This window comes from Rhinopithecus bieti, unplaced genomic scaffold, assembly GCF_001698545.2.
Source record: "Rhinopithecus bieti isolate Rb0 unplaced genomic scaffold, ASM169854v2 scaffold_64531, whole genome shotgun sequence".
NCBI classification, from domain to species: Eukaryota; Metazoa; Chordata; class Mammalia; order Primates; family Cercopithecidae; genus Rhinopithecus; species Rhinopithecus bieti.
The window spans coordinates 298,658-324,649 of NW_016824694.1; the positions used below are offsets into that span (position 1 = coordinate 298,658).

The 25,992-nt window shown below is 38.3% G+C and overlaps 1 protein-coding gene across 1 annotated transcript in view; it reads left to right on the top strand.

The window, feature by feature from the left end:
* PALMD (palmdelphin) overlaps positions 1–25,992 on the top strand; it is a 53,658-nt gene that overhangs the window by 23,450 nt on the left and 4,216 nt on the right. Inside the window, exons 3-7 of the mRNA XM_017862519.1 lie at positions 3,049–3,173; positions 22,370–22,484; positions 22,624–22,657; positions 22,771–22,884; positions 24,463–25,563. Coding sequence (XP_017718008.1) covers positions 3,049–3,173; positions 22,370–22,484; positions 22,624–22,657; positions 22,771–22,884; positions 24,463–25,563 — 1,489 coding nt within the window. The remainder of the gene's footprint in view (positions 1–3,048; positions 3,174–22,369; positions 22,485–22,623; positions 22,658–22,770; positions 22,885–24,462; positions 25,564–25,992) is intronic.

Below are 25,992 nucleotides of genomic sequence, written 5' to 3' on the forward strand. Positions count from 1 at the left end.
CCACTCCTATTCAACATAGTGTTGGAAGTTCTGGCTAGGGCAATCAGGCAAGAGAAAGAAATCAAGGGTATCCAGTTAGGAAAAGAAGAAGTCAAATTGTCCCTGTTTGCAGATGACATGATTGTATATTTAGAAAACCCCATCGTCTCAGCCCAAAAGCTCCTTAAGCTGATAAGCAACTTCAGCAAAGTCTCAGGAAAGTATTTTTAAAAACAATTCTACCATGTGTTCACCAAGTTAAGAAAGCTCTATTGGCCTCTATAGCCTGTCTCTTACTTTCTTCATCCATTTGTCCTGGTTTTCATGACTATCCTCTCCACTTTCCTGATTGCAAACTAGTTCATTATACTTCAGTGACACACATTACGCAACGTAAGCATAAACATTTACAAAGTGTTCCTCCTATATCAGAATACACACTTTTCAAAACAGTTGTAGTAACTCACTCTGATAACTCTGATATTCTTTAGCTCCTGAACCTGATGATCATTCTCATAATGTGCTAGCAAGGGAATTTCTGGGACATTTTTAACATCTTAATATTCAAACCATTCCGAGATTTTCTTCCTGTATGGATCTTCTTGCCTAGTAATATGATCACAGTCTCACGTTACCAGGAAACACAAAATACAGTCAATCTGAAAAATTTTTGATTTCCATGAGTCCATTCAATTCAATCTATGAGAAATCAATTTATTCCTACTCTACTGTAACTTCTGGGTAGATATGGAAGTGCTTCAGGAAAACCTTTTCCTATAAAAACTGCAGAAAGATCTATCACCTGCACGTCACATATTTTCATTTAGTTCATATGGCTTTCAATTCTGAATTTCATTGTAGATTTTATTATACTCATTAGCCTCATATACTAAAGCACAAGTATAAACTGTGACATAAAAGCAAAATAACTGTTTTGATTACTATAGTATTATGTGATTGCATCATATATCATTTTGATTGCATATCCAAATTGAATATTTTATATTTAAGTTCAAAGAGTTCTCCACCAGGCATAAATGAAAACTTATGAAGTATGAACAAAGTTTGATAAGACCAAAATTAAAATTATTTCTAACCAGACTAAGAACCAAGAATACAGCCCCAAGTTAACCTAATTACATCACAAGAATGATTCGCTACCCTCTATTATTCAGCCTCATAAGACCACCCCATCTAAGTGTTTGTTATAGAGCTATGTATGCCATTGACTGGAACTTTTCTTATAGGTGGTTTGTAAGGAGTAAAACTTACCTCTATAGGTGTTATTGTCTTCTTTCCTAAGCATTAGCTAAAATTCCATTAAATAAAAATAAATTAGAATCAAGGTAAATTATTAAAATGCTGCTATATTCAGAGTTTCTTAGCATCTTTGACCCCAGGAGCTGAATCTTGACCAATGTTAATCCTATTTACTGGGTCTGCAGGAAAACATTTTTGCAAACAGCTTAACAGCTATAATCAATGGTTAAGATAACATTGGAGTAAAGAATCTCTGGTCACAGAGTGGAGTAATACAAATTACTCTTATGGTATATATCGTCCACATGCAATTGCTAAGACTCTGAAAAGGCCAACACAAATGTGAAAATCGGGGGTGAAGTTGTTATTTACTTAATCTAGTGGTTTTCAAACCATGTTCTGTGTATGCATAAGCTTTCAGGCCCCCTCACTGCTTCAATTAGAGAGGTCCAGAATTCATCTGTTTTCCAAACTATAGTTCCATATAACATTTATTTGTTATAATGTTGTATTGGCTTTTTTTAAAAGAGAAAAAGATTTAAAAGTCATTGCCTTAGTAAAAAATAACCATCCTTTGGTAATTATGTATCACAACTAAACTTAATTTTAAATGTTTTTTTAATTCAGAGATACTTGTATCTCAGTGGTATTTATTCTAGCATCCTTAAACACACACACACACACACACACAAAGTTATTCTTATTTACTCTCATTTAAATTTCAATATAAGAGAAAGAAGTCCCAGAAAATAAAGTTTCCATTCTCTCCTCACGGATTTTAAATATAGTGAATCCCCAATGAATAATTAACAATGAATAACTGAACAAATAATTTATAGGGCAGATTAGATACATAATAAGAGCCCTTTCATTCCAGGAGAAAAAGAGAAACTTGAGCTCCTTGAAAATAACATGACCATATATATCTAACACTTCCTAATTGAGATGTAGGCTACATGCTAATTAAAGCCCATCCAACATTTAGAGGTCTTTTTCATTTGTTTTCTGTCTTCTTACGTCTTTAAACTCCAGGTCCAGGAGTTTAATTTCCTCATGCAAATTCAAGAGCAGTTTTTGTTTGTTCCATCTGGTGAAATATAATTTTTTGTATGTTGTTAAAGTTGACGAAAACTCACCAACGTTTAGACAGATCAGTAAATTTTGCACTTAAGAATGTCTATAACCAGGGAGATTCTGAGAAGAAAGAAGGGGAGCTAAGTAGGCCAAACCATAAACAGCTGCCACACAGCCTAACACTGAATATGTTTAAGGTACAACAGTAACCTTCTGTTTTGCCCACCATTCCGATTAATCCCACTAAAGATTTTTTTAAAGCAGTCATTGCATGCTCTCACCAGGGGGAGGTATCAAAATGGCTTCAAGAAGCTTTTGACTTTGTTAAGGACACAAGATATATACCCATCAATAACAGGTAACACTGAAGACATCATATTACGAGGTCTCATTATGACTGTGATAAACATATGTATGGCATGGTTCTGAAGACAGAAAGTGAGGGTCAGGATGGGGCTGCCAGGAGTATGGGGGCCAGGGATCTTCATGCCGAAGGAGAGACCCAAACTAAACCTTGAAGTATAAATGGGATTTAGATGCATAAACACCGGCTTTGAATAGAGTCAAGAAGGTTACAACGATAGAAAATACCAGATTTATTCAGGCAAGTCACTGAGAGAAAATAATTCCTCTTTAACGCGTCACCTATTGAAATTCATAAGATTTGAAAGCAGTAAGAGATTTTGGAAATTATTGACCAATATAAGAATATATCTTTATGTTTTCTGACATTAGAAAAAGGCCTTGAGGGAGAAATGGCTTCTAGATGGAATCAGCAGCGGAAAAGAACAGGAAGAGATGAAGAAGCAAAATCAACAAGACCAGCACCAGATCCAGGTTCTAGAACAAAGTATCCTCAGGTATGGCCCTCACTGAGATACTCCACAACTACCTTTATTTTGACTTTGTCCCATGTTGTACATAGACATGCCATTCTCACTTTCAGGGGCACAATAAAATCTTCCATTTGAATTTCTTTTTTTTTTTTTTTTTAAAGGCAGGCTTTCACACTGTCACCCAGGCTGGAGTGCAGTGGCACTATCTTGGCTCACTGCAACTTCCACTCCTGGGACTCAAGCGATTCTCCAGCCTCAGCCTCCTGAGTAGCTAGGACTACAGGCACCCGCCACCAATTCTCGGCTAATTTTTGTATTTTTGTAGAGAAGGGGTTTCACCATGTTGCCCAGACTGGTCTAGAACTCCTGAGCTCAAAGTGATGCATCCACCTCGGCCTCCCAATGTACTTGGATTACAGGTGTGAGCCACCACGGTCAGCCTTTAGAAATTCCATATGAATTTCTAAAAAAGACTAAGGAAACGCACCAGAAGGCCACAATAGAAATTTTACTATAAATATCACCTGAGTATAGCAACACTAGATTTATTTTTAAATGCATATTGATGACTTACTCATACCTCTCTGAGCCTATTTCCTGCAGAATGGTAGTGACAATGCCTACCTTTTAAAAAATATGTGTGCTAAACTACCAGCACCTACCTGGTGCATGGTAGGTACGCAAACAACAGTCCTTCTTCACAGCCCCAGTCCCTACTCTCACCTTAGGACAGGTGACAAGCCTACAGGTGTGTTTACCCTGTCCTTCCATCATATTTCTCTCAGGCCCTCCCCAGTCACAACCATTATATTTTGGAAAGAAGGTTCTATAGGAATACTCTGTTCACAGTTTCCCTCTTCTGATTCGTTGATGATTTGCTCACAGGTGTTCACCTCATTTCTCAACATCCTTTCCTGCTTAATTTGTGAGATCAGTACAGTCAGGCAACTGCTGGTGTAAGAAGTAATGTTCTAAAATTATCTTGGCTTGAAATAAGGTGATGGACATGAAAAAACCAGAAAGCTTAAATGTAAGATGGGATTATTAGTATTATCACATGCAAAAAAAAAAACACAAAAGAAACAGATACAGGAAAGGCCAGAATCATTTTCTAACCCACACAGGGAAAACATTTAAAAGATGGAGTTTCTTGTGTTATAATCATGACAACAAATTAAAGTCTACCCATCTTTGAATATAGACAACTTTCAAAACCTCATTTGCTTTAATGTATTGCCTTTAGTGAGGACTATAGAAAAGATCTGAAACATAGAAAAGTATTTGGTGGCTGTGCTACGACCACATTTTGTCCATACTCACTGTGCTATACAAACAGATCTCATTAGGCTTAAACCTGACAATGTGAAAAAAGGCTTCCTCTCTTCAAATGATTTGCATTTTACTTGATTAATTGCAAGCACTTGTATATTTAATAGCTAAAATCATTGACTGCTCATCCTTATCTAGATGTTTTTGAAATTAACAATTCTTAAAAGGTTATATAATTGAAATGTTTGCATTTATAAACCCCTCAGTTGTTTTCTCAAAGATTCGAAGTGCTTCTAAATAGTAGATAATAAATACTTTTAAAATAACCCAATAAATCAACTCTATGGTTTGAAAAACTCAATTCTTATCAAGGCATCCCTTAGCAAGACTTTCTCAACAAGATCCCAGCATAAGTGGGTGATTACTTTCTTCATTCCTCAACACAGAACCCTTATCTCTGAAGGAGTCCTGAATTTAATCCCTGCAAACCTTTCCTACTGCACCGACACCTACTTGCTTCCCCTCAAAACCTCCTTTTAGAGTCTTTCCACATACTGAACACTTACAACTTTCTCTGCATCTGATGATAATGGAAGTGGCTACATATACTCAAACTCCATTAACAGGCTTGCGCAGCATTCTGAGTAATCCTAGTATTAACCAGGACTCTACTGGTTGCTTTTAGGCCTTGCCTGAATGCTCTGAGAAGCACATAAGCTCCTAGTAGTATTGATAGTGGCTTGTCTAGTTAGAGCTCCTTCCAAACCAAAAATTAAAAAGGAGAAGGAAGAGGGAGATGAAGAGAGATATATATTTAATAAGCCATAGTATACACCAGGCACTTTACAAATATTGTCCCATTTAATCTTCATAACCCGGTGAGGGTAGGTATTATTACCTTCACTTCTTTCAGAGAAGTTAAGGAATTCACACAACTTGGAAGTGGGAGGTCAGGGACTGACCCATTTGACTACTCCACAGTGCCTGTGAAATGATGGCACACAGCAACCTCTGTGGACTGGAAAGGTATCTCTCTTATAGAAAATCTTTGAAGTATGTTCTGTACCTTTGCTCTCCTGTCTCCAAAAAGCTCCAACTACACTTAGGATCTCCTTCTATGTCCCCCTATTCTCTTTGGTAAATTACTGATTACATGTTTGTTCATTACCCAGTTTCTCGCATCTCACTACAACTTTTAGATCTTCATGATGCTATGAATCCATCAATACTCCTTGTGAACATCAAATTAGTTTAGTCCTTAAATGTAAGTAAGAGTAACAGTAGTGGTTCATTTTTAAAGGAACTTGTATAATTTACAAAGCACTTGCACTTACATTAAGTCATTAGAAACAACAATCCTAGAAAGAAAGCACCAACACCTCCATTTCACAGATGAGGAAATAGGCGCAGAGAGAGAAAGTGACTTAATTAAGGTCACAGAGTCAGTAAAGGGTAGACTCAGATTTCAAAGCAAGCCCGGTTCAGTGCTCTCCAGCTGAAAAATGAAAGGAGAGCTGTAAATGCAAATGCTCCAGAAATAGTAAAACACCAAACACAGACAAGTATCTCTAATAATCAGCAAACTGCTTTGTTTAAGGAATGATCCTGAAAAGATGTATTTGCAAAAAAAAAAAAAGTAAAGAATTTGTTTTCTTGTGACCTATAGAGGCATGTTTATCTGGTTAAAAATATAAAAGTAACAGAATGTTCCAAAGCAACACACGAAGAGAAAAAATAACTATGCCTTGTCTGTATTCAGCAACTTCCCCTACTGCCCAGCATTATAAAAATCACATTGCCAAAGCAGCTTTATCTGATAACGGAACATTTTCTTCTCAGGTGTTTGTAACGCTGCTAAAAAAAAAAAAAAAAAAAAAAAAATTCAGGTGCATGTTTTTAAATTCAATCTTTCTCCTAAACAAGTACCCACAGTGCTTGAGAAGCTCTTATTACCAGCTACATCAGTACAATTTCCTGTTAGCACTGAGTAGCAATGGAGCCAACTGATGAAGTTGAACTAGGGAGAGCCACTCACAATCCCTAAGCAGGGAAAGTAACTCAAACTCTGAATGTGATTTATCACTTGACTTACATGCCTGCTCGAGGGTGACATTTGCCACTCTGCCAGGCCCCTCAGCTACAGGATAAGACTTTAATGGGAAGATCAAAATAGAAATATTGCTACTACCGTGGAGTCCATAGCAGGGCCAGACTTTGCCCATGAACCTTTCTTTCTTTCTACTTCCAAGGCGTTGTGAGATGAACTGAAACAGCATTGCCTCTGGCATTCAAATCCCTGTTTTGCTGACATAGTACATAGGCTTGGCCATGTTCTTTCATTTCTTTGAGCCTCAGTTTCCCTGCCTGTAATGTGGGACAGTTACAGCCACTTCACAAGACTGCTGTGAATACAGAGTGCCTGACACATGGTAGGTGTACAAAAAATGTTAAATACTAGTCCTTACCAAAAGGTGAAATTGGAAGAACAACACTGCACAGATCTGTATCCAGGTATTTTTATTTTTTGGCCAAGTGCTCTTCTTTCTTTATGCTAGTACAAAGAGTGTTTTTCTTGGAGTAAACTGAGAAGACTAACCGATGAGTATATTTCCACTTGGAAATAATCTATGATTTTTTTTATGGCTTAAAGGCTAGAATGCTACCATAGGGGTTAATTTTTGTGGAACATTTGCTGTGGACCAGGCATTGTGCTAAACATTTCATGTATATGATTTCACTGAATTCTCACCACTACCCTATTAGGTAGGTAACACTTAACAGATGAGAAAAATTGACACTTACAGAGGCTAACTCACCCCAGGTCATACAGCTAAACGTAAAAAGCCAGGATTTTAAACCTAATTAAAAGTCCTAATCATAAAAATAAAATTGCGCCTCAGATCCTGCAGAAATATTTTACAAATGTTAAATTCTGTAAACTCTATACTTTTATAGCAATTTTTAAATTTCCAATCTATGCTATAATTTCACTTTTATGTGTATCACTTTATGTAGACATTTACCTGAATATTTAACATATTAAAGACATTCAGGGGGTACCCTGACTCACGCATAACCTTTAAGTAAAGCATATCTGCTTATTCATCCTGTCGTCTTCTCTTCCAAAGAGAGGCAACATTTCAGAAAATAAGTGGGTTTCCATGGTTTCTGTCTCTGAGTTACATTCTTAGCTTTGGAACAATATTGTGGAGTATTTTGCCTGGTGCCCTGATTAATACCTTAGGAGGAAATGTTCTCAGGGGAAGGCTATACTGAACATCTCCTTCTGAATCACTTTGCTTAAATAGAGTTTCAATTTGCCTCCCAAATGAGCCCTGCTCTTACTGAGACTATGGAACCATTTACTGCCTGATTGTAGGCACAGGTGCACTGATTTTTCAGTCCAAATATCCATGTGCACAAATTTATATCCTGGTTTGGAAATCTTGTCCTAACACTTTCCTTGCTCTCCTCTGTTCAATAGCCCACACCCAAAATGACACCTCCAATAAGTCTCCATAGGAAGTATGCCCCCAGCAACTTGTTCACATCCTGGGTTCTTCTTTCCTATCCAGCTGCCCTGCAGTTGTCCATGACCTCCCTTATCCAAACTGCCCTGCGCCAAGCTCCCATACAGACACTGTACTTCTTGAACTGTGTCCAAAGACCTCTGACTTTAACTGGAGCACACAGAGCGCCTGACAGAAATGTCATAAGCATGAAATGTAAAAGGTTAACTGCCGAGGAGAATGATGCAAATACACTGCATTCCCTTTGGGAAGGATAAGCTGCTTATGATTAAATGTTCTCTAGTACAGATTTTTTTTTAAATACTCCAAAGTGCCCTTCTGACCTTCTGCCTTCTTTTAATGAACTTTCATTTGTCCCCCAAATAGTTAGAAACTGCCTTCCGCAGATGATACAAATTGGCAAAGGTGTATGTGAAGCCTTGGATGTCTGTGTGACTACGTGTCATGTGAAAAGCCAAGTAGACTGGCACAGCAGCTATAGCCACATCCCACATAACTTGAGGAAAATTCTTCCACAAAAGTAGCTGAAACCCAAGAAAATGCATTCTGTTCAATATCACGTAAAGCAATAATCTACTCAATTAAAAGAGAGCAGGCAAGACTCAATTCAAAAGGGAACCCAAAACATTGATGTCGAAATATAAGTTAAATTTTGTTGTTACTGGTTGTCATTTATCAAAGTTTAGTTTGTTATTATTTCCATCCAAGTTTAACCCCTACCTAACGCTTTTAACTACCTGTGCGGGTCAATTGTACCTTAATGAAACTAATGTTTCATTAAACACGGGTGAGGTACACTAAGTGAAAAATATTACATTCTAGATGTTTCTGCCTTCCTACCCTAACCCGTATCTAATACCACATAGCAGAGAGATAGACAAGCTGCTCTTTTATGACAACATAAGAAAAAGAAAAAAAAGGCAAAAAAAAACTCTACCAGTTGTTTCTTATTAAATTTGCTGTTGCCTAGAGACACTGAAGAAATTATTCTAAGGTAATTACATGAGTCAAAATCATTCCAAGCATGTTTTTCACTCTCCATATTTGACTAATTGGTTTACCAGATTTGTAATATTTCATCTGTTGTTGTTTTAATCTCCCAGATAGTCTGATTATTTTAATTCAGGAGCTTCACTTTTAATTTAACAAAAAAAAAAAAAGCCGAGTAAACCAGACTTAAAAGCAAAAAAGGGAAGAAGTCTACCCACTCCAACCCACCAAAACACACACACACAGGCCCCTAGTACAACGCCTAGCACATAGTAGGAATACCTGTGAATACATAGCTTAATAAATGAATTAATGAGTAAAATAGATCATGTATAGATGAATGTTAGTACTTAAAATACTACCTTTCTAAGAGGACCAGCTGAAGAAGCCTAGATAATGATTTGAACATTAATGAACTGAAAAGGAAAGCTTTGAAACTCTTTTAAAAATAAAAAAAGAAAAAACATCCAGCTATTTTAAGTCAAGGGCAAAGTTAAATGGTAGCGGTGTCCTGGTTTTTTAAACAATTATCAATGGCATGTTTTAACTTCTCACCATTGCTTTGTTTCCTTTCTCTCCATTTTCCCTTCCTCCATATGCCCTTTATTTTCCTTATCCTGACCTTTCAGCATTCATTCTTGTTCACACCTGCCAATCTCATCTATATGTTAGTAGAAATAAGGATTAAATGGTTACTGGCTCCCACCACGATAGGCTGAAAAGTAGATTGCAGTAACCTCTGAGGGTCCTCCCTCCACTCCACTTCAATTTATGTAACAACAGCTACCCTTTATGGAGCACTATTCTGAGAATGACAGTTCTCTGAGGGAAGTCTAATTAGCCTCATTTTGTACATAAGGACACTAAAGCATAGAAAGCTATCAATCTGGTAACAGTCATGCCAGGAGTCACACGTAGGTCTTTCTGACTCCAGACCCTTCCCACCAGACCTCACACTGCTTATTCTTGATTCATTCTGTGAACATTATTGAGAACTTGCCATATGTAAGTCTTTGAGTCTTACAGAGAAGATTCCATATAAGCTCCCCTACAAAAAATATATTTGTGTTTTTCTCTTTTTAAATCCTTTAACTTTTCAAAATGCATTTACATTTATTATCTCATTTAAAATGGTATTCAGTACCTTGAAATACAAATTTGACACCATTAGCCGAGTTGTCATAGATCTTTTACTGTGCTGACATGAGTAAAGATGAACAAAGGAGCAACTGAACAATCCAGAAAGTGGGAGGTGAATTAGTTTCAGTGATCCGTTCTCCAAGCCTTGGTCATAAAGGAAGAATGTTCAAGAGCAGCGACTCACTGTAATAAAGAAAGGATCTGTGCTGCCTGCCACTGGGCCTAGGCTTCTCCCTTCTGCAGGAGAGTTTCCCATGACTAATTTTACCAGCTCAAAAAACTTCCACACCCACTCCCTTGTGATGCACCTTTTGTCTGCCATAAGGCAAATGTCACTTTGTCCATTTAGACCACCCAAGGTTATCTGATTCTTGTTGGTTATTCGATGTTTTATTAGGATTGGAATTTATATTTGATCTTCAAACAATAGAGTCCTGTTCCTTGGTATCAAATATGAACAATTAACATCAAGAAGCAAAGCAAAAATGAAGTGGATAAAAAACAGGAAATATAGTGGCTGCTCTGTAATATAGTCAGGGATAAATGTTAAGGGTTACCAAGGCACAAAGCCAGGAATTATTTCTGAAAGGAAAGAGTCACTAGCTGTCTCCATCACTGAATACTTTTCGCCATTTCATTATATAATTACAAGTAGTTTATTCATAGAAATGTTTTTCTCTACAATTTTTTTTTTTAGGAAAATAAAAGAGGCTTACCAGAATCATGGATAAGTATATCTTCAGTTAACTTGCCATGTCCTGGCCACAAGAGTAGTTGATGGCCACTTGGGAAACTCATGACACCTGGGTACAAGTCAAATTATTACAATTATTTCACTCCTATTAAATGTTTGGCATGTACTACAAGGTCCTCTACAAGCCCTAATTAAAAAACACACACACCTAGTTTCTATCCCACCAGAGCAGTTGAGAAGCCCATAACTAACCAATCCTTCATATCACATCAACCTTGAGACTATGTTTATTTGCATTCATTTGAAAATGACATTTGTATAATAACTTGTGCATGATAGTGGCTGATTCTCTAAAAACCAGTTTTGTTTCTTATTTTTCATGGCAAATGAAACCCTCAGTTTGCAAAATATTGTTCTGATTAAGAGGGTTTGCTTTTCTACTAAATCACTCTCTTGTAACGTTACATGCCTACATGGCGGTTTCAAATCAAGATACTATCATCTGCCCATAAGATAATTAATAATATTTGCAGAGTTATATTAGGAGATGAGATTCACCCGTGCAAAAGCTATTCACATATAATTAATTATTCAGCTTTCTAAACATCTGCTCTGTTCCCAACCATCAAAGCAAACTGATGCTTGTTTCAATGTCATTGTTCCCTTGCCTGTCTGCTTCTTGTTGTCTTAAAGCTGCTGCATTGTATTGTTTGTCCTATTCTTAAATGCTCAGAATTAGAGGCAGTAGATCTGGCTTGTGGCAAACTTAGTGTTTGCTGTATGCCAAATGCCCATTAATTCTCTGGCATGCTTACCAGTAGCATATGACTGTTTGCACTAGTAGGTTAGATCTTCCTTATTCTGTCCTGTTCCTTGGTATCAAATATGAACAATTAACATCAAGAAGCAAAGCAAAAATGCCCTTTGACAATGGCTGGTTCTAAGGCAGTTCTTGTTCTTCTTCTTCTTTTTTTTTTAAGAACACCAGCCATACTGGATAGTTTTTGTTCTTACCTACTGTCTGTGCATTGAATTATTCATCTTTTTTGATATGCACTTTTTAAAAATGTTTGTAGATATAGGGGGTACAAGTGCAGTTTTGTTACATGGATACATTGAATAGTGGTGAAGTCTGGGCTTTTAGTGCAATCATCAGCCAGTAACGTTCATTGTATCCATTAGGTAATTTCTGTAACACCCCTCCCACCCTCTCACCCTTCTGAGTCTCCAGTGACTATTATTCCACTCTATATGTCCATATATACACATTACTATGCACCCACTTATACATTAGAACACGTGGTATTTGTCTGTTTCTGAGTTATTTCACTTAAGATAATGATTTTATTTCAGCTTAGTGAAGAAAATATGCCTGATATGTAATAGGTCCTTAATAAAGGTTTGCTATATGTTTGATGAAAATTTATTAAACCTCAACTTTAAAAAGTTAAAAAAAAAGCTCCACTTCTAATAGATTACACTACTCTCAACTTTATTAAGAAAATGTAGGTTGGTATTACCATTGGCCAAATTATCTGTAAAGATGAAATATCTTTAACCTCTGACCCATTAGTAGTAACGTATCTGCCTATTACGTATGACTAACACTGCAGTCAAGATAACTTGACTAAAGTCAACTGTATGTACTCAATAATAGTCATTGAATTTCCAGAGAGATTATTTTAGATGAGCTATGGTTTTAAAAAATAAAAAGAACTTTCATTTTTCACTGCAAACCTTAACCATTCAATATTAGCCAGCTGTCAACACAAATCATGCCAGATTTGATACATTTTTTAGAAACATATAAATCCTTTAACCACTGGGAGCAAAGACTGATTAATTTTTCTGTTTTTACTAGTTAACTACCTGAACTGCAAGATAATGAGTAATTCTGCAAATCAATTAAAAAAATTATGAAAAATCACGTAAAATGTGTCACACTACAATTCATTCCCCATAAGGTTACACGATAGTCAGCATATGGGTTTTGTCACTTTAAAAGAGTCCTCAAGAGCAGTGACTTAAATGAGATAGAAAGGTTCATTTCTCTCACATACATCAAATTCTAACTGGTAGACATTCAAGCAGAGGAGAGCATCAGTGTTACATGAGGTTATCTAGAGGCCCTATTTCTTTCTGTCTTGTTGCTTTTCTGCCTCCTAAGGGATGCCCTTGGCTATATGGTCAAAGCCAGCTCACTACCTCATCTGCATTCCACTTTAGGAAGGGAAGATAAATGGAGGACAAGCAGCTCTCTTTTACAGCATGACCTGACGGTTGCAGATGTCAATTCTGCTAATACCCTGTTGGCCAGAATTTACTCACATGGTATCATCTGAATGCCAAGGTCACTGGGAAATGTAGTCCAATAGCAATGTAGCCAGGAAGTCATATAAAACTCAGGGAGTTCTATCACTAAAAAGAACAAAAGGAGGATGGATCGGGGGTGGGATGTGGAGAGAGGAAATAACAGGTTGTCAAAAAAGACTAGAATGTTCTTTCTGCCCACATTTACTAAATAGACATCATCCTCGTACATATTATTACAACTCTTCCAATCATGCTAGATCACTGTTGAGATTTTCTGTTTAGATCAGCATTTGCAAAGACAAGTATGTCCCTGAAGCTATATTAGTACCATGCTTGCTAAAGTTGCAGATCAAACACCCAAATGGACCTGCTAGATTTTTGTCTTCCAATGGAGTTGTCACAGATAGTCCTCCTCTCCCAAGCAAACTAAGAAAGAGAAAAGCGTCTTTTTTTTTTCTTTTGAGACAGTCTCACTCTGTCACCCAGACTGGAGTGCCATGGCGTGAACTCACTGCAACCTCCACCTCCCAGATTCAAGCGATTCTCCTGACTCAGCCTCTTGAGTAGCTGGGATTATAGGCGCATGACACTATGCCCAGCTAATTTTTTTATTTTTCGTAGAGACAAGGTTTCACCATGTTGGCAGGGTTGGTCTCGAACTCCTCATCTCAAGTAATCCACTCGCCTCAGCCTCCCAAAGTGCTGGGATTACAGGCATGAGCCACCATGCCCAGCCCAGTAACTCATCTTTATTAAGGAACTCCTCTGCATCAAGCCCTGTTGTAGGGGTTTATGAACAATTACCTCAACTATCTCCTTAAGACAACCTTTAGTGAATACTATTATTATTTCCTAAATGAGAGAACAAGCTTGGAGGGGTTAAAGGATTAAGCCAACTGTATTAGCTTTGAGATGGGTTCATTTTCTGTTTCCATGGGTAGAGCTGTAAAGTCTTTTCTTCCTCTGAGAAAGTGGGCCTTCACACAAAAACTCACAAAAAATATAGGTAAACCACCAACTGTTTCCTGTTCTCCCAAGATTTAGTGGGGAAGAAAGGGAAGAGAATCTCTAGTCCAAGTGGAGAATCAAGCTAGAATTGCTCACCACTCTAGGCAGAATTCAATACTTATCAGAGGCAAAGACATTCTGAGAACCTGTGAGTCCCAAAACAAACTGGATCCAGCTGGGCATGGTGGCTCACACCTGTAATGCCAGCTTTTTGGGAGGCCAAGGCAAGGTGGGAGGATCTCTTGAGCCCAGGCGTTAAAGACAAGCCTGGGCAACACAGGCGTACCTAGTCTCTTAAAAAAAAAAAAAAAATCCCTCTTTTTCTAGCTTGGGGAATGTTGGAGGTGGGGGTTTGGTCCTAGCACTTCCATCAGCTGGCCTCAGGCACATCAGTAGTGGCATAACATCTGCTGACTCAGGCTATCCCAGAGAAATAGCCATTGGACCCTCTCTTTAGGTGTAGTCCTGGCTTTTAATAAGAGAGTTTGGGCTACTGAAATGCAAGTAACTCATCAGTCCCTTCAAAGTATAGGTAAGAGCCAGTCATAAACTTAATTTCATACCTAGCATTGGTGGTTACCTTGAAACTGCAGTAACGTAATCAAATTGCATTAGCCAGCTTTATATTTAAGACCTACTGCTTCAATTACTTTGAACAACACAGTCTTGTGTGGAAGCAAAGAAAGTCGTGCTATAAAGTGGCATTAGCTTAGGAAACCCTAGATTCTTTGAAGGAGACTGTTCTAAGAACTCATATCAGAACCAAAGTCAAGCAGCCAAAAAAAAAAGATAAAGCCCAGACTTTAATCCTTGTTAGACGGACTAACCCACTGAGCAGAAAAATCCCCAGTACAGCAAAATAACCCTAAGGAAGATTAGGACAGAAATATTCCCTTGATATGTAATGGGTCAACACTTTTACACACTGGTGTGCCCCAGCTATCATTTCAATCTTCACTTCCTTTATTCTCATAGAAAGTAAAAAAATCCCTTTATACTGCAGAGCAAAATGAATGTTGTGTCTAAGTTCCTAAGAATCCATTTTTTTAAGTTTTCTTTCTACAGTGACTAATTGGAGAGGAGTTAAGAGTTCAGACTCTGTAAGTAAAGATCTGATTTCAAATTCCATCCTGCCTCAGGCTGCCTGTGAGCCTCTGGGTCGGTTGCCTTTCTAGGTGCCCAGCTTGCTCATTTGTCAATTGGAACTAACAGCAGTGCTCATGGGGGTTGCTGTAAGGACGAAATAGGCCAGTGCCTGGTGCAATGTAAATATGCAATATGTGTTAAATGTTATAAATGCTAACACATGAAGTGCTGAAAGGTAGGATGATGACTTTTGAATTTTGGTTTGTGTGGTTTTTCCCCTCATGAGTTCCAGTCTGTTTGGCCCCTAATGGCAAACTCTATCAGGTTGTGAGTCCTTGTTAACTCCACCAAAAGCTGAGATAAATGGACCCTTAGCAGCAGAAAAATTGCCTTCTGAAATAACCTCTTCCTGATGCATCCAGCATTTATGTGCTGTCCTTTTTTCCAAGACAAAAAAATTGCATGTTGGAATTGGATTGGAGACATTATCTTGTGATGATTAAGGGAGGTTATTATAATAACAAGCACAGTTACAATAGAATGAAAAAGAGCTATCTGCTTTACCTAGGAGCTCTTAGATAAACCCTCTTTTTCCACAGCAATAGGACAAGAGAGAAGAATTCGCAAAAATCTGTATTAGCTTACAAATCACTTTTTCATGTACTACTGCTTATCTTAATTCAGCAATGATGCCTGCCACTCAACTCTCAGAATTGTGAGAGGCAGCTGACCTCATCATACAACGCCGCACCCTACAGACATAGAGAGACAGGACACAACAAAGGAGATACCAATTTAACTATTCTACTGCTCAGGGAGCCTGTTCATACAACACAACTAGAATACAGACAATTATCAAGGAGCTCATTACCGCAATTCTTAGAAAGGTAAACTAGTTCTAAAGATGGGAGAAATGGAAGCACTAATCAAGCAATTCTAAGCCCAATCATATGAAAGTAGGCATGTAAAGGTTAAGAGTTACGCCCACGGTACCTCCCCAATGCTCTCCATTTGAAACAATTTTTAGTTTTTCATATATAACTGTATATACAACTCACGATTACACACATACATAAACCACATATGTATAAATATGTACATGGCATACATTGTACAAATGTAATATGTATAAATAATAAACACACATAGCATATATAATATATCATATCACCCATCAAAATAAACTACATTCGCCTTACTAAAATAACACCTCTTCCTGATGGCATCAGGCATTTACATACCCGATGGAGCTAGTCACTAAATCCATTATATGCAAAAGACAAAAAAATTGATATGTTGGAATTGGATTGGCGAACCACCATTATCTCCAGCGTGATGATTAAGGAGAGGTTATTACTGGGCAACAGTTCATGAAATGAAAGCTTACCTGCTTTTACCTTAGGGAGCTCTTGAAAATAACCTCTTTTACCCAGCAAATAGGCTATATATATACTATCATATATGTATATATAATATATGTATATATAAATATATATGTGTGTGTGCGTGTTGTGTGTGTCATATATATAAATAAAAGATAAAGCCCAGACTTTAATCTTATTAGACGGCTAACATCACTGAGCAGAAAATCCCCAGTACAGCAAAATAACCTAAGGATATAATTTTTTCTACAAGTGGCTAATTGGAGAGGGTTAAGAGTTCAGAACTCTGTAAGTAGAAGATCTGATTTCAAATTCATCCTATATATTTTCCCATACTTTATTTATACTTTGCAAATTTTTTCTCTCCCCCAACACTACCTTTGGAAAGGGATTAGGTAAGAGTCCTAATTTAGTCTTGGGCATTATTTTAAGCTTTAAATCGGGGCTGAATATTCTCTTTTTTTTTTTTTTTTTTTTTTTTTTTTTTTTTTTTTGAAGACGGAGGTCTCGCCTGTCACTCCAGGCTGAGTGTGTGGCCAGATCTCAGCTCACTGAAGTCCGCTCCCGGGTTCACGCCATTCTCCCTGCCTCAGCCTCCCGGGTAGCTGGGCTACAGGCGCCGGCCACCTCGGCCGGCTAGTTTTTCGTAGTTTTTAGTGAGACGGGTTTCACCGTGTTACGCAGGATGGGTCGTCTCGATCACCTGACTCGTGATCCGCCGTCTCGGCCTCCCAAAGGTGCTGGGATTACCCGGCGACAGGCTTGAGCCACCGCGCCCGGCCTGGGGCTGAATATTCTCTTAACTTGAGTGGTCATTGAAAATGGGAAAAAAATAGATACACAAACATTTATGTATATTGGAATGGGAAGGGAATAATAGGGAAAAAAATAAAATATAAAAGAAATGGATATAAACAAATTCCTTATAAAGTACCTATCAAGAACTTACACTATATCAGGCATTCTTTTAGGTATCCAGGATTCCTCAACCCCAGCACTATTGACACTTTGGACTAAATAATTCTTTGTTGTGAGGCAACTGTTCTGTGCATGACAGGATATTTAGCACCATCCCTGGCCTCTACCCACTAGGTGTCAGCAGCACCCCTCGCCGCCGCCAAGTTATGAGAAACAAAAATGTCTTAGACTTTGCCAAATATCCCCAGGGAGCAAAATCGCCTCTGGTTACATACCACTGTGCTAGATAACACAAAAATTGCCCTGCCTACTAGTTGCAATTTTTGTTTTATGCCCCTTAAGGACAGTAAGTCCTCAAAAACTCAGTGCATTATCTGGTGTAGAGGTTGTCAAACGTCCTCTTCTCCATTGCTAGGCTACCGCTGACTTCTGACCAAGTGGAGGGGGTTGGGGAGGTTCTGGGAGCATCCAGTTCCTTACTCTCAGTTATGCTTGCTAAGCCTCTCATCATTTCCATTAGCATTCTGATCTTTTAGAAAGCTTTTCTAGAGCAGCGAATCACTAACATTCATCTGATATTTATATTGCCCGCAAATATTAGAAGTATCAAATCAATACACAAAAATAAGAAGTCAAGTTTTGCATTGAAGTGGAAACTTTAGGAAATGTTCTACAACAGTAGGCATCTCCTGTTAGAGGTTTGTGATTCTAAGTAATTAGTACCAAGATGCTCCCTAGTTATCCTTTTTAACTCAGAGTTGGCTGTGAGTAAGTGATAAAGAATGGAAGGGAGGTGTTTATGTTTAGTTTTCACAAACATGTCATGATGTACCCAGTGACTTGAAAACCTTCAAAAATATTCATTAACAGATATGCTGATGAGGTTTGCAGGTTTTCAACCTCATATTCTTACCATATTAGTCTAAAGAGATTCTTGGGACAAATCACATGGCATTACATTACCCAAGGTTTTTTCTTCAGAGAGAAACAACAACGAACACCAGTGCATTTCAAAATTCCCTAAGGTGTCATTGGTCGAGCAGACCAAGAGCTTTGTCTCTATGCCCCAGAAAAAGAAAGGGGCAGAGACAGGAAGAAACTAGCTGGAGTCGCTGGGCTCATGCCTGTAATCCCAGCACTTTGAAGGCTGAGGCAGGCGCATCACTTGAGGTCAGGAGTTTGAGACCAGCCTGGCCAACATGGTGAAAGCCCATCTCTAATAAAAATACAAAAATTAGCCGGGCGTGGTGGCACACTATTGTGGTCCCAGCTACTCAGGAGGCTAAGTCAGGAGATTCGCTTGAACCCAGGAGGCAGAGGTTTCAGTAAGCCGAGATTGCACCATGGCACTCCAGCCTAGATGACAGAGCAAGACTCCATCTCCAAAAAGAAAGAAAGAAAAGAAAACTCTATGAAGTTAACATTGACCAGATCTCTAAATGGTGAATTGCCCCAGATTCAGGCCTTGGAATTCTTATCTCCCTCACTTTCTAGGAAAACTTATCCACTCCTGTGGTAATAAATACCAACTCCCAAATGTATATGTTCAAACCCAGACTTCTCTGAGCTCCAGTCTTGTATATCCAACTATCTTCTCCATATCACACTTGATTGTCTCAAATTTAACACATCCCCCACAAATCCCCTTTCTTCTCTCTCCCAGATTTCTGTTCAGCCAATTGTATTTGCATGTTTCCAATTATTCAGGTAACAAACAGTGGAATCACCTTGACATCTCCCTTTCTCTTATCCCCTGCATGTAATCACCAACAAATTCTGGCAGCTCTTTCTCTCAAATATTTCCAGAATCCAACCACTTCTCACCCTTCTACTGGCAACCAACCTGGATTACGCCATCTTCATCTAGATTTTTAGGACAACTGACCTCCATGTTTGCCCCATCCAGTCTATTCTCCACACAGTGTAACTGTTTACATTTCAAGTCATAGCATGTTTCCTCTCTGTTCAAAATTCCAATGGCTTCCCTAAAGCCTTTCCATGCACAAGGCCCTGTCTATCTGACCATCTGCCTCCTCTCTGACTTCATTTCACCTTTCTATTCTCTCAGTTCTTCCTTCAAGCTCTGTAGTTACTCTTCCATCTCTCTGGAGCACACTCCCTTTGAAACCCTCACGTCTCTTCATATCTCTGCTCAAATGACACTTTATCAGAGAGAACTTCCCTCAGCACACTGTGTGAAATAATGCCCCCTCCCCAGGCTTTCTCTGTATTATTTATCCTGCTGTTTACAGCCCCTATCCTGCTTTTCTCATCAAAAATATTTTTTCTTCATAAATAAATATTTATACATAAATTATATATACATAAATATATATACACACACATATACATCTGAAATATATACATATTTGTATTACACATTTATTAATGTAGGAGTTGACAAACTATGGCCCAGGACCAAATCTAGCCCTGGCCTGATTGTGTACAGACACAAGCTAAAAATGGTTTTTACATTATTTAAAACGCTGTAAAAGAAAAAGGGGGAAAAGATGAATAAGCAACAGAAAGCATATGTGGACTGCAAAACCTAAAATATTTAGCATCTGGCCCCTTAGAGAAAAAGGTTGCCAGCTCCCGTATTGTCTCCCACTAGAATATAAACTCCTTGAGCTCAGGGACTTTGTTTTGGTCACTGTAAGATCCCCAGCACATAGAAGAGTGCCTGGTTCAAAGTAGATGTTAAGTAAATATTTTTAAAAGAATGAATGAATAAAGACAATGAGTTTTTGTGTTTTGTTTGTTTGTTTGTTTGCTTGTTTTTTGAGACTGGGTCTCACTCTGTTGCCCAGGCTGGAGTGCAGTGGTGTGATCATGGCTCACTACAAGCTCGACCACTTGGGCTCAAACAATCCTCTCACCTCAGCCTCCCATGTAGCTGGGACCACAGGTGCATGACCAGCTGATTTTTTTTAAATATTTGTAGAGACTGAGGTCTCACTATGTTGCCCAGGCTCATCTCTAACTCCTGGGCTCAAGCAATCTTCCTGCCTCAGCTTCCCAAAGTGCTGGATTATAAGTGTGAGCCACTTCTCTTAGCCCAACACTGAGTCTTAGTGAGGTAAGTCCACATGTCTAAGGTCACATAGGAAGCTGGCAGATGAACCAGGATTCAAACCCAGGTCCACCTGATTCCACAGCTAGGTCCTGATGTCCAAGCGCTGCTTGCAGCAATGATTTGAACCTTCTTGTTTTCTATCTTTGTAGACTGTCCCTAACAGGCAAATTAGGTAACTACCTGGTGGGACAGGGGATGAAAGAAGAAAGACATACAGTGTGTTGCAGAAAACTTTTAAAAATTATATCATAACAAATTTACATCTAATATCAACCATAGTCAGTGTGCTTTCATATACGTCATCTCTTAGTGTCACCAAATATCTGTATAGGGTAATGAGCGTAATCTGTAATTATGCTCATTACACACATTACAAAACTGAGTTTCAGAGAGGTTAAGGGAACTGGCTTTCACAAGAAGTGAGTAGCAGAGACAGAATTGAATCCAGATTTATCACTTTTAGTGCAGAGCTTTCCCGTTTACCAAACTGGACCAACATATATCCCCACAGCTCTGCTGAAGGGTAAAAGTGCTGCCATGGATGTGGAGGAATTTTAATAAAATGGCAGTCACAGTTCAGACACTTCTAAGAAACCAGGGGCTACTCCATTTCACTTAGAGGTCTGCGGTGTGCAAGAAAACCTGCTCAGTTATAAACGCCAATCTACCAACGGCCAGAGGCAGCAGCAAAGTAAGAACTTTGAAACTGAAGCAATGAGCAAGAGAGCTGTCAAGCTGACCACATCTTGGGCTTTTATTGGTGTGTCAATAGCACAGCATTTTTGAGCTGCCAGGCCCATGACCATCTTCAAAAAGGAAGCCAAGAAAACTGACAGTTCTCTTAGCTGACACGAATATCCACAGCTGTCACCTCCTGGACCAGCTGCTGAATCTAATCAGCCATCCTCTGAGGCAGCTGACTTTAGAGCCTTAGTGTATTTGGCTGAGAAACTATGTGTGTTACGTGGCTGCCAAGGGCCAGCCTTCTGCGTGATTGCCAGTGTATGTTTTTATAGAGTAGAGGTCACGATGCTGCCCCCTGGAGTTTATTTCAATCTGACACACAGCTGTATGCTGGCCAAGATACCAGCTCAGAATGCTTGCAACAGTCCAGTTTCAAATGTCAGTCTCTTTGTCGCTGTAAGTTCCTTATGATGTGTGCCCTTCCCCCCGCTCCCTCCCCCAAGAAAAAGTAATCTCTATAAACAGCTGCAGTTGAAGTTACTGTACTAGATTTGGTTCATTCCTGCATCTCTTCACCCTACTCACTATAATATGGCCCAACTCTTAGGAAATTGAAATTAAATCAAAGTGTCATTTTCAATGTTAGAATATGCAAGAATTTTAAGTATTAAATGGCTATGATTATTAAATCACTTTAATAATTATAATGTTTTCTTCAAATAATGTATATGATGACTTGGATACGAAAAACTGGTGAACTACATAATAACTACAAATGTACCATTCCTTTCGGTCCAACTTTAAACTTATGTCTCTGTATTTTAAAAATCTCTTTTATTTGGAAGTAACATTAGTAATTGCAATGAAGAAAATGGGGCAAAGGTCAAATGCTTTACCTAATATGTTTCTTTGTCAAAAAAAGAAAACTTGAAAATTGTTCAAAATCAGGCATTAGGTACCTTCTATAAAGTATCATGCTTGGTGTGATGCTAAGTGTGACATTATGCTCTTAGAAGGTGTCTGGCTACTTACACACATATTCCAAGGAAAGTTTATATATGGGGAAGATATATTTGAGAACTCTGCATTTGTACTATGTTAAGCAATAAAAGTATACCTTTTGTTGTCAGGCTTGAGAAAGAGATCCAAGATCTTGAAAAAGCTGAACTGCAAATCTCAACAAAGGAAGAGGCCATTTTAAAGAAACTAAAGTCAATTGAACGGACAACAGAAGACATTATAAGAGTGAGCATTAACCAATTTTAAAACTGTAATTCTCTCTCAAAATGAATCCACAAATACTATATAATTTTTCAAAGCATATCCACATTTAGATTCTATTTTTTAAACTGTATTAATCATGGAGAATTCTTTTCTCTTACAGTCTGTGAAAGTGGAAAGGGAAGAAAGAGCAGAAGGTATGTTTTTGAATAACTTATTTTATGTTAAACTAAGGTTTTTTGGTAATTTGAAATTGTTCCCGTTGTTGTAAATATATTCTAAATGTATTTTGAATTCATTAATTTTACAGAGTCAATTGAGGACATCTACGCTAATATCCCTGACCTTCCAAAGTCCTACATACCTTCTAGGTTAAGGAAGGAAATAAACGAAGAAAAAGAAGATGATGAACAAAATAGGAGAGGTATATGAAAAACCTTGTTGAAGGGCATGTTCTTAATTTCAGATTTTACCATGTCAAATATTCACAACTTGCTATGACAGATTATTCTTCCAGGTTAAGCAATGGTTCATTTTACAAAGTTCTGTGAGGTAGGTTAGTCACTGCATAGGTGAGGATAATGGGGGTATATTAATAGCATATATTCCATGCATTTTATTCCCTAACAAACCAGACAGGGATAAGGAAGATAGAGATCTGAAGGAGACAAGAAGCTCTTAAAAGCAAAGCTTCCCTGGTCAAAAAGTATTTCTCCTGATATATTCCATCCAATAGACACGCTTTGGGGGTTATGAAGATCTTTTTTGAAAATGAAAATATTCCTGCGGGAGGTTTAGGCATTATTTTCCTCCATGGGAGATTGACTTACATAAAATTGATGCTTTAAAGCTTCTGGAAGAATGAAGGTTTGCATTAGAGCAGAGAGGAAACCTTTGAATTTTAGAGTGGAAGGAAAAACTACTCTTTATTTGCAGATAGCAGTCATTTATTCATTCAACAAATATTTAGAGAATAGCTACTATGTGCCAGGTTCAGTTAGGCACGTAGTAGGTATTCACTAAATACATCATGGTAGGGAATGCAATACAGAGAGTAAAGCAGAGAAGCTGGACAGGGAGAGTGCAGATGAGAGGTGTTGCAGTTTTTCTTGGGTAGTCAAGGAAGGCCAAGAACCATGAGGCTATAGAGGAGGTAAAAAATACAAAAAGGGTTCAGAAAGAAAGGTGGGAGGACACAACAAAAGCAAGCTGTAATTTTGCACAGAATTCTGTACGCTTTACCTTTCCTATTGAAATTCCAGCCATAGGGATCTTACCGGGGTCATGAAGCAAATCTCATCTCCCCCAGTTCTCTCCAGTCCATTTGTCTCAGTGTAGATGATATTGCTCTATTTTTCAGTCCTTCCTCTACTTGAAAATGGGAGTGAAAATGAAAAGAAACATAAGACAGAAAGAGAAGTGTGTGATTCTAGCCTTCTCCCTCCCGTTTCCATCCCAGTTCTATATTTAAACAGCCTCTTCATTGTGAAAACTGTAGAACACACCTCTATAATTTCACCGGGCTGCTGGCCTGTACAACAAGGATGTAACTTTATAAAATATACTGTACTGGGCACTTTGCCCACTGTGATGCACAGTGCAACATATTCTTCTTGACTAAAGAAGAGATTGAGTCTGCCCATTGAGAAATGCAAAAGAAGGTACATCCATCTTGCTGAATTTATTAATAGGAAAGAGGATATCTTTCAGTTTCCCAATGAAATCCTTTCCTATTTGGAACCATCAGCTTATCTCCTCTAATCAGCTTCTCTTCTTCAACCCTTTCTGTTTTTCAGTAATAATTCCATACACCATTACATAAAAACCCATGTTATTCCAGTTAGTCATTATATCATTAATGAGTAAAATTAGAAATATAACAGACAACATCTCACATAAAAAAATGAAGGGTATACGTCATATAAAAATAAACATTGTGAAAGCAGGTTAGTTTATAAAAGAAAAGTTAACTAAATCAAAGATCAAATTCGTTTCTTAACAGCTTTATATGCCATGGAAATTAAAGTTGAAAAAGACTTGAAGACTGGAGAAAGTACAGTTCTGTCTTCAATACCTCTGCCATCAGAAGACTTTAAAGGTACAGGAATAAAAGTTTATGATGATGGGCAAAAGTCAGTATATGCGGTAAGTTCTAATCACAGTGCAGCATACAATGGCACCGATGGCCTGGCACCAGTTGAAGTCGAGGAACTTCTAAGACAAGCTTCAGAGAGAAACTCTAAATCCCCAACAGAGTATCATGAGCCTGTATATGCCAATCCCTTTTACAGGCCTACAACCCCACAGAGAGAAACGGTGACCCCTGGACCAAACTTTCAAGAAAGGATAAAGATTAAAACTAATGGACTGGATATTGATGTAAATGAATCCATACACAATATGGATAATGGTCTTTCAGAGGAAAGGGAAAACAACTTCAATCATATCAGTCCCATTCGGCCACTGCCTCATCCCCGATCAGTGATTCAACAAGCAGAAGAGACGCTTCACACCCCACAAAAGAGGCTGATGACTCCTTGGGAAGAATCAAATGTCATGCGGGACAAAGATGCACCCTCCCCAAAGCCAAGGCTGAGCCCCAGAGAGACAATATTTGGGAAATCTGACCACCAGAATTCTTCACCCACTTGTCAGGAGGATGAGGAAGATGTGAGATATAATATCGTTCATTCCCTGCCTCCTGACATAAATGATACAGAACCGGTGACAATGATTTTCATGGGGTATCAGCAGGCAGAAGACAGTGAGGAAGACAAGAAGCTTCTGACAGGCTATGATGGGATCATCCATGCTGAGCTAGTTGTGATTGATGATGATGAGGAGGAGGAGGATGAAGGAGAAGCTGAGAAACCATCCTACCACCCCATAGCTCCCCACAGTCAGGTGTACCAGCCAGCCAAACCAACACCACTTCCTAGAAAAAGATCAGAAGCTAGTCCTCATGAAAACACAAATCATAAATCTCCCCACAAAAATTCCATATCTCTGAAGGAGCAAGAAGAAAGCTTAGGCAGCCCTGTCCACCATTCCCCATTTGATGTTCAGACAACTGGAGATGGGACTGAGGATCCATCCTTAACAGGTAATAAAAATGACAAGGCATGCCACTGCTGTTCAGTCATGTGACCAGCTTCTCTTGTGCTAACACAGTCTTGCTTTCGGCTTCTCTGACCACCTCATAAACTAAGACACACTGAGATTTTTTTATTAATGCTGATAGGGATTATTATCACTATAGTAAAGTGATTAAGTCACTTCAAAAGATAAAGTAAAAATAAATCATTGCCTTATTTGATATTGTATTGATGAACTTTAATAACTTGAATTTCATCTTCTATCATGGTATGGTGCTGCTTGTCAGTGTATTTGGGTCACTAATATGTTGGAGCATCAATAACATATCTTTTCCCACTAGAATCTTTTCACTACTTTATTTGTGCCTCACTGTGATTTAAACTTCTTATATAAGTTAACAAATTGCCTTAATTTTGCAAGAAAGTACAAGAAACAA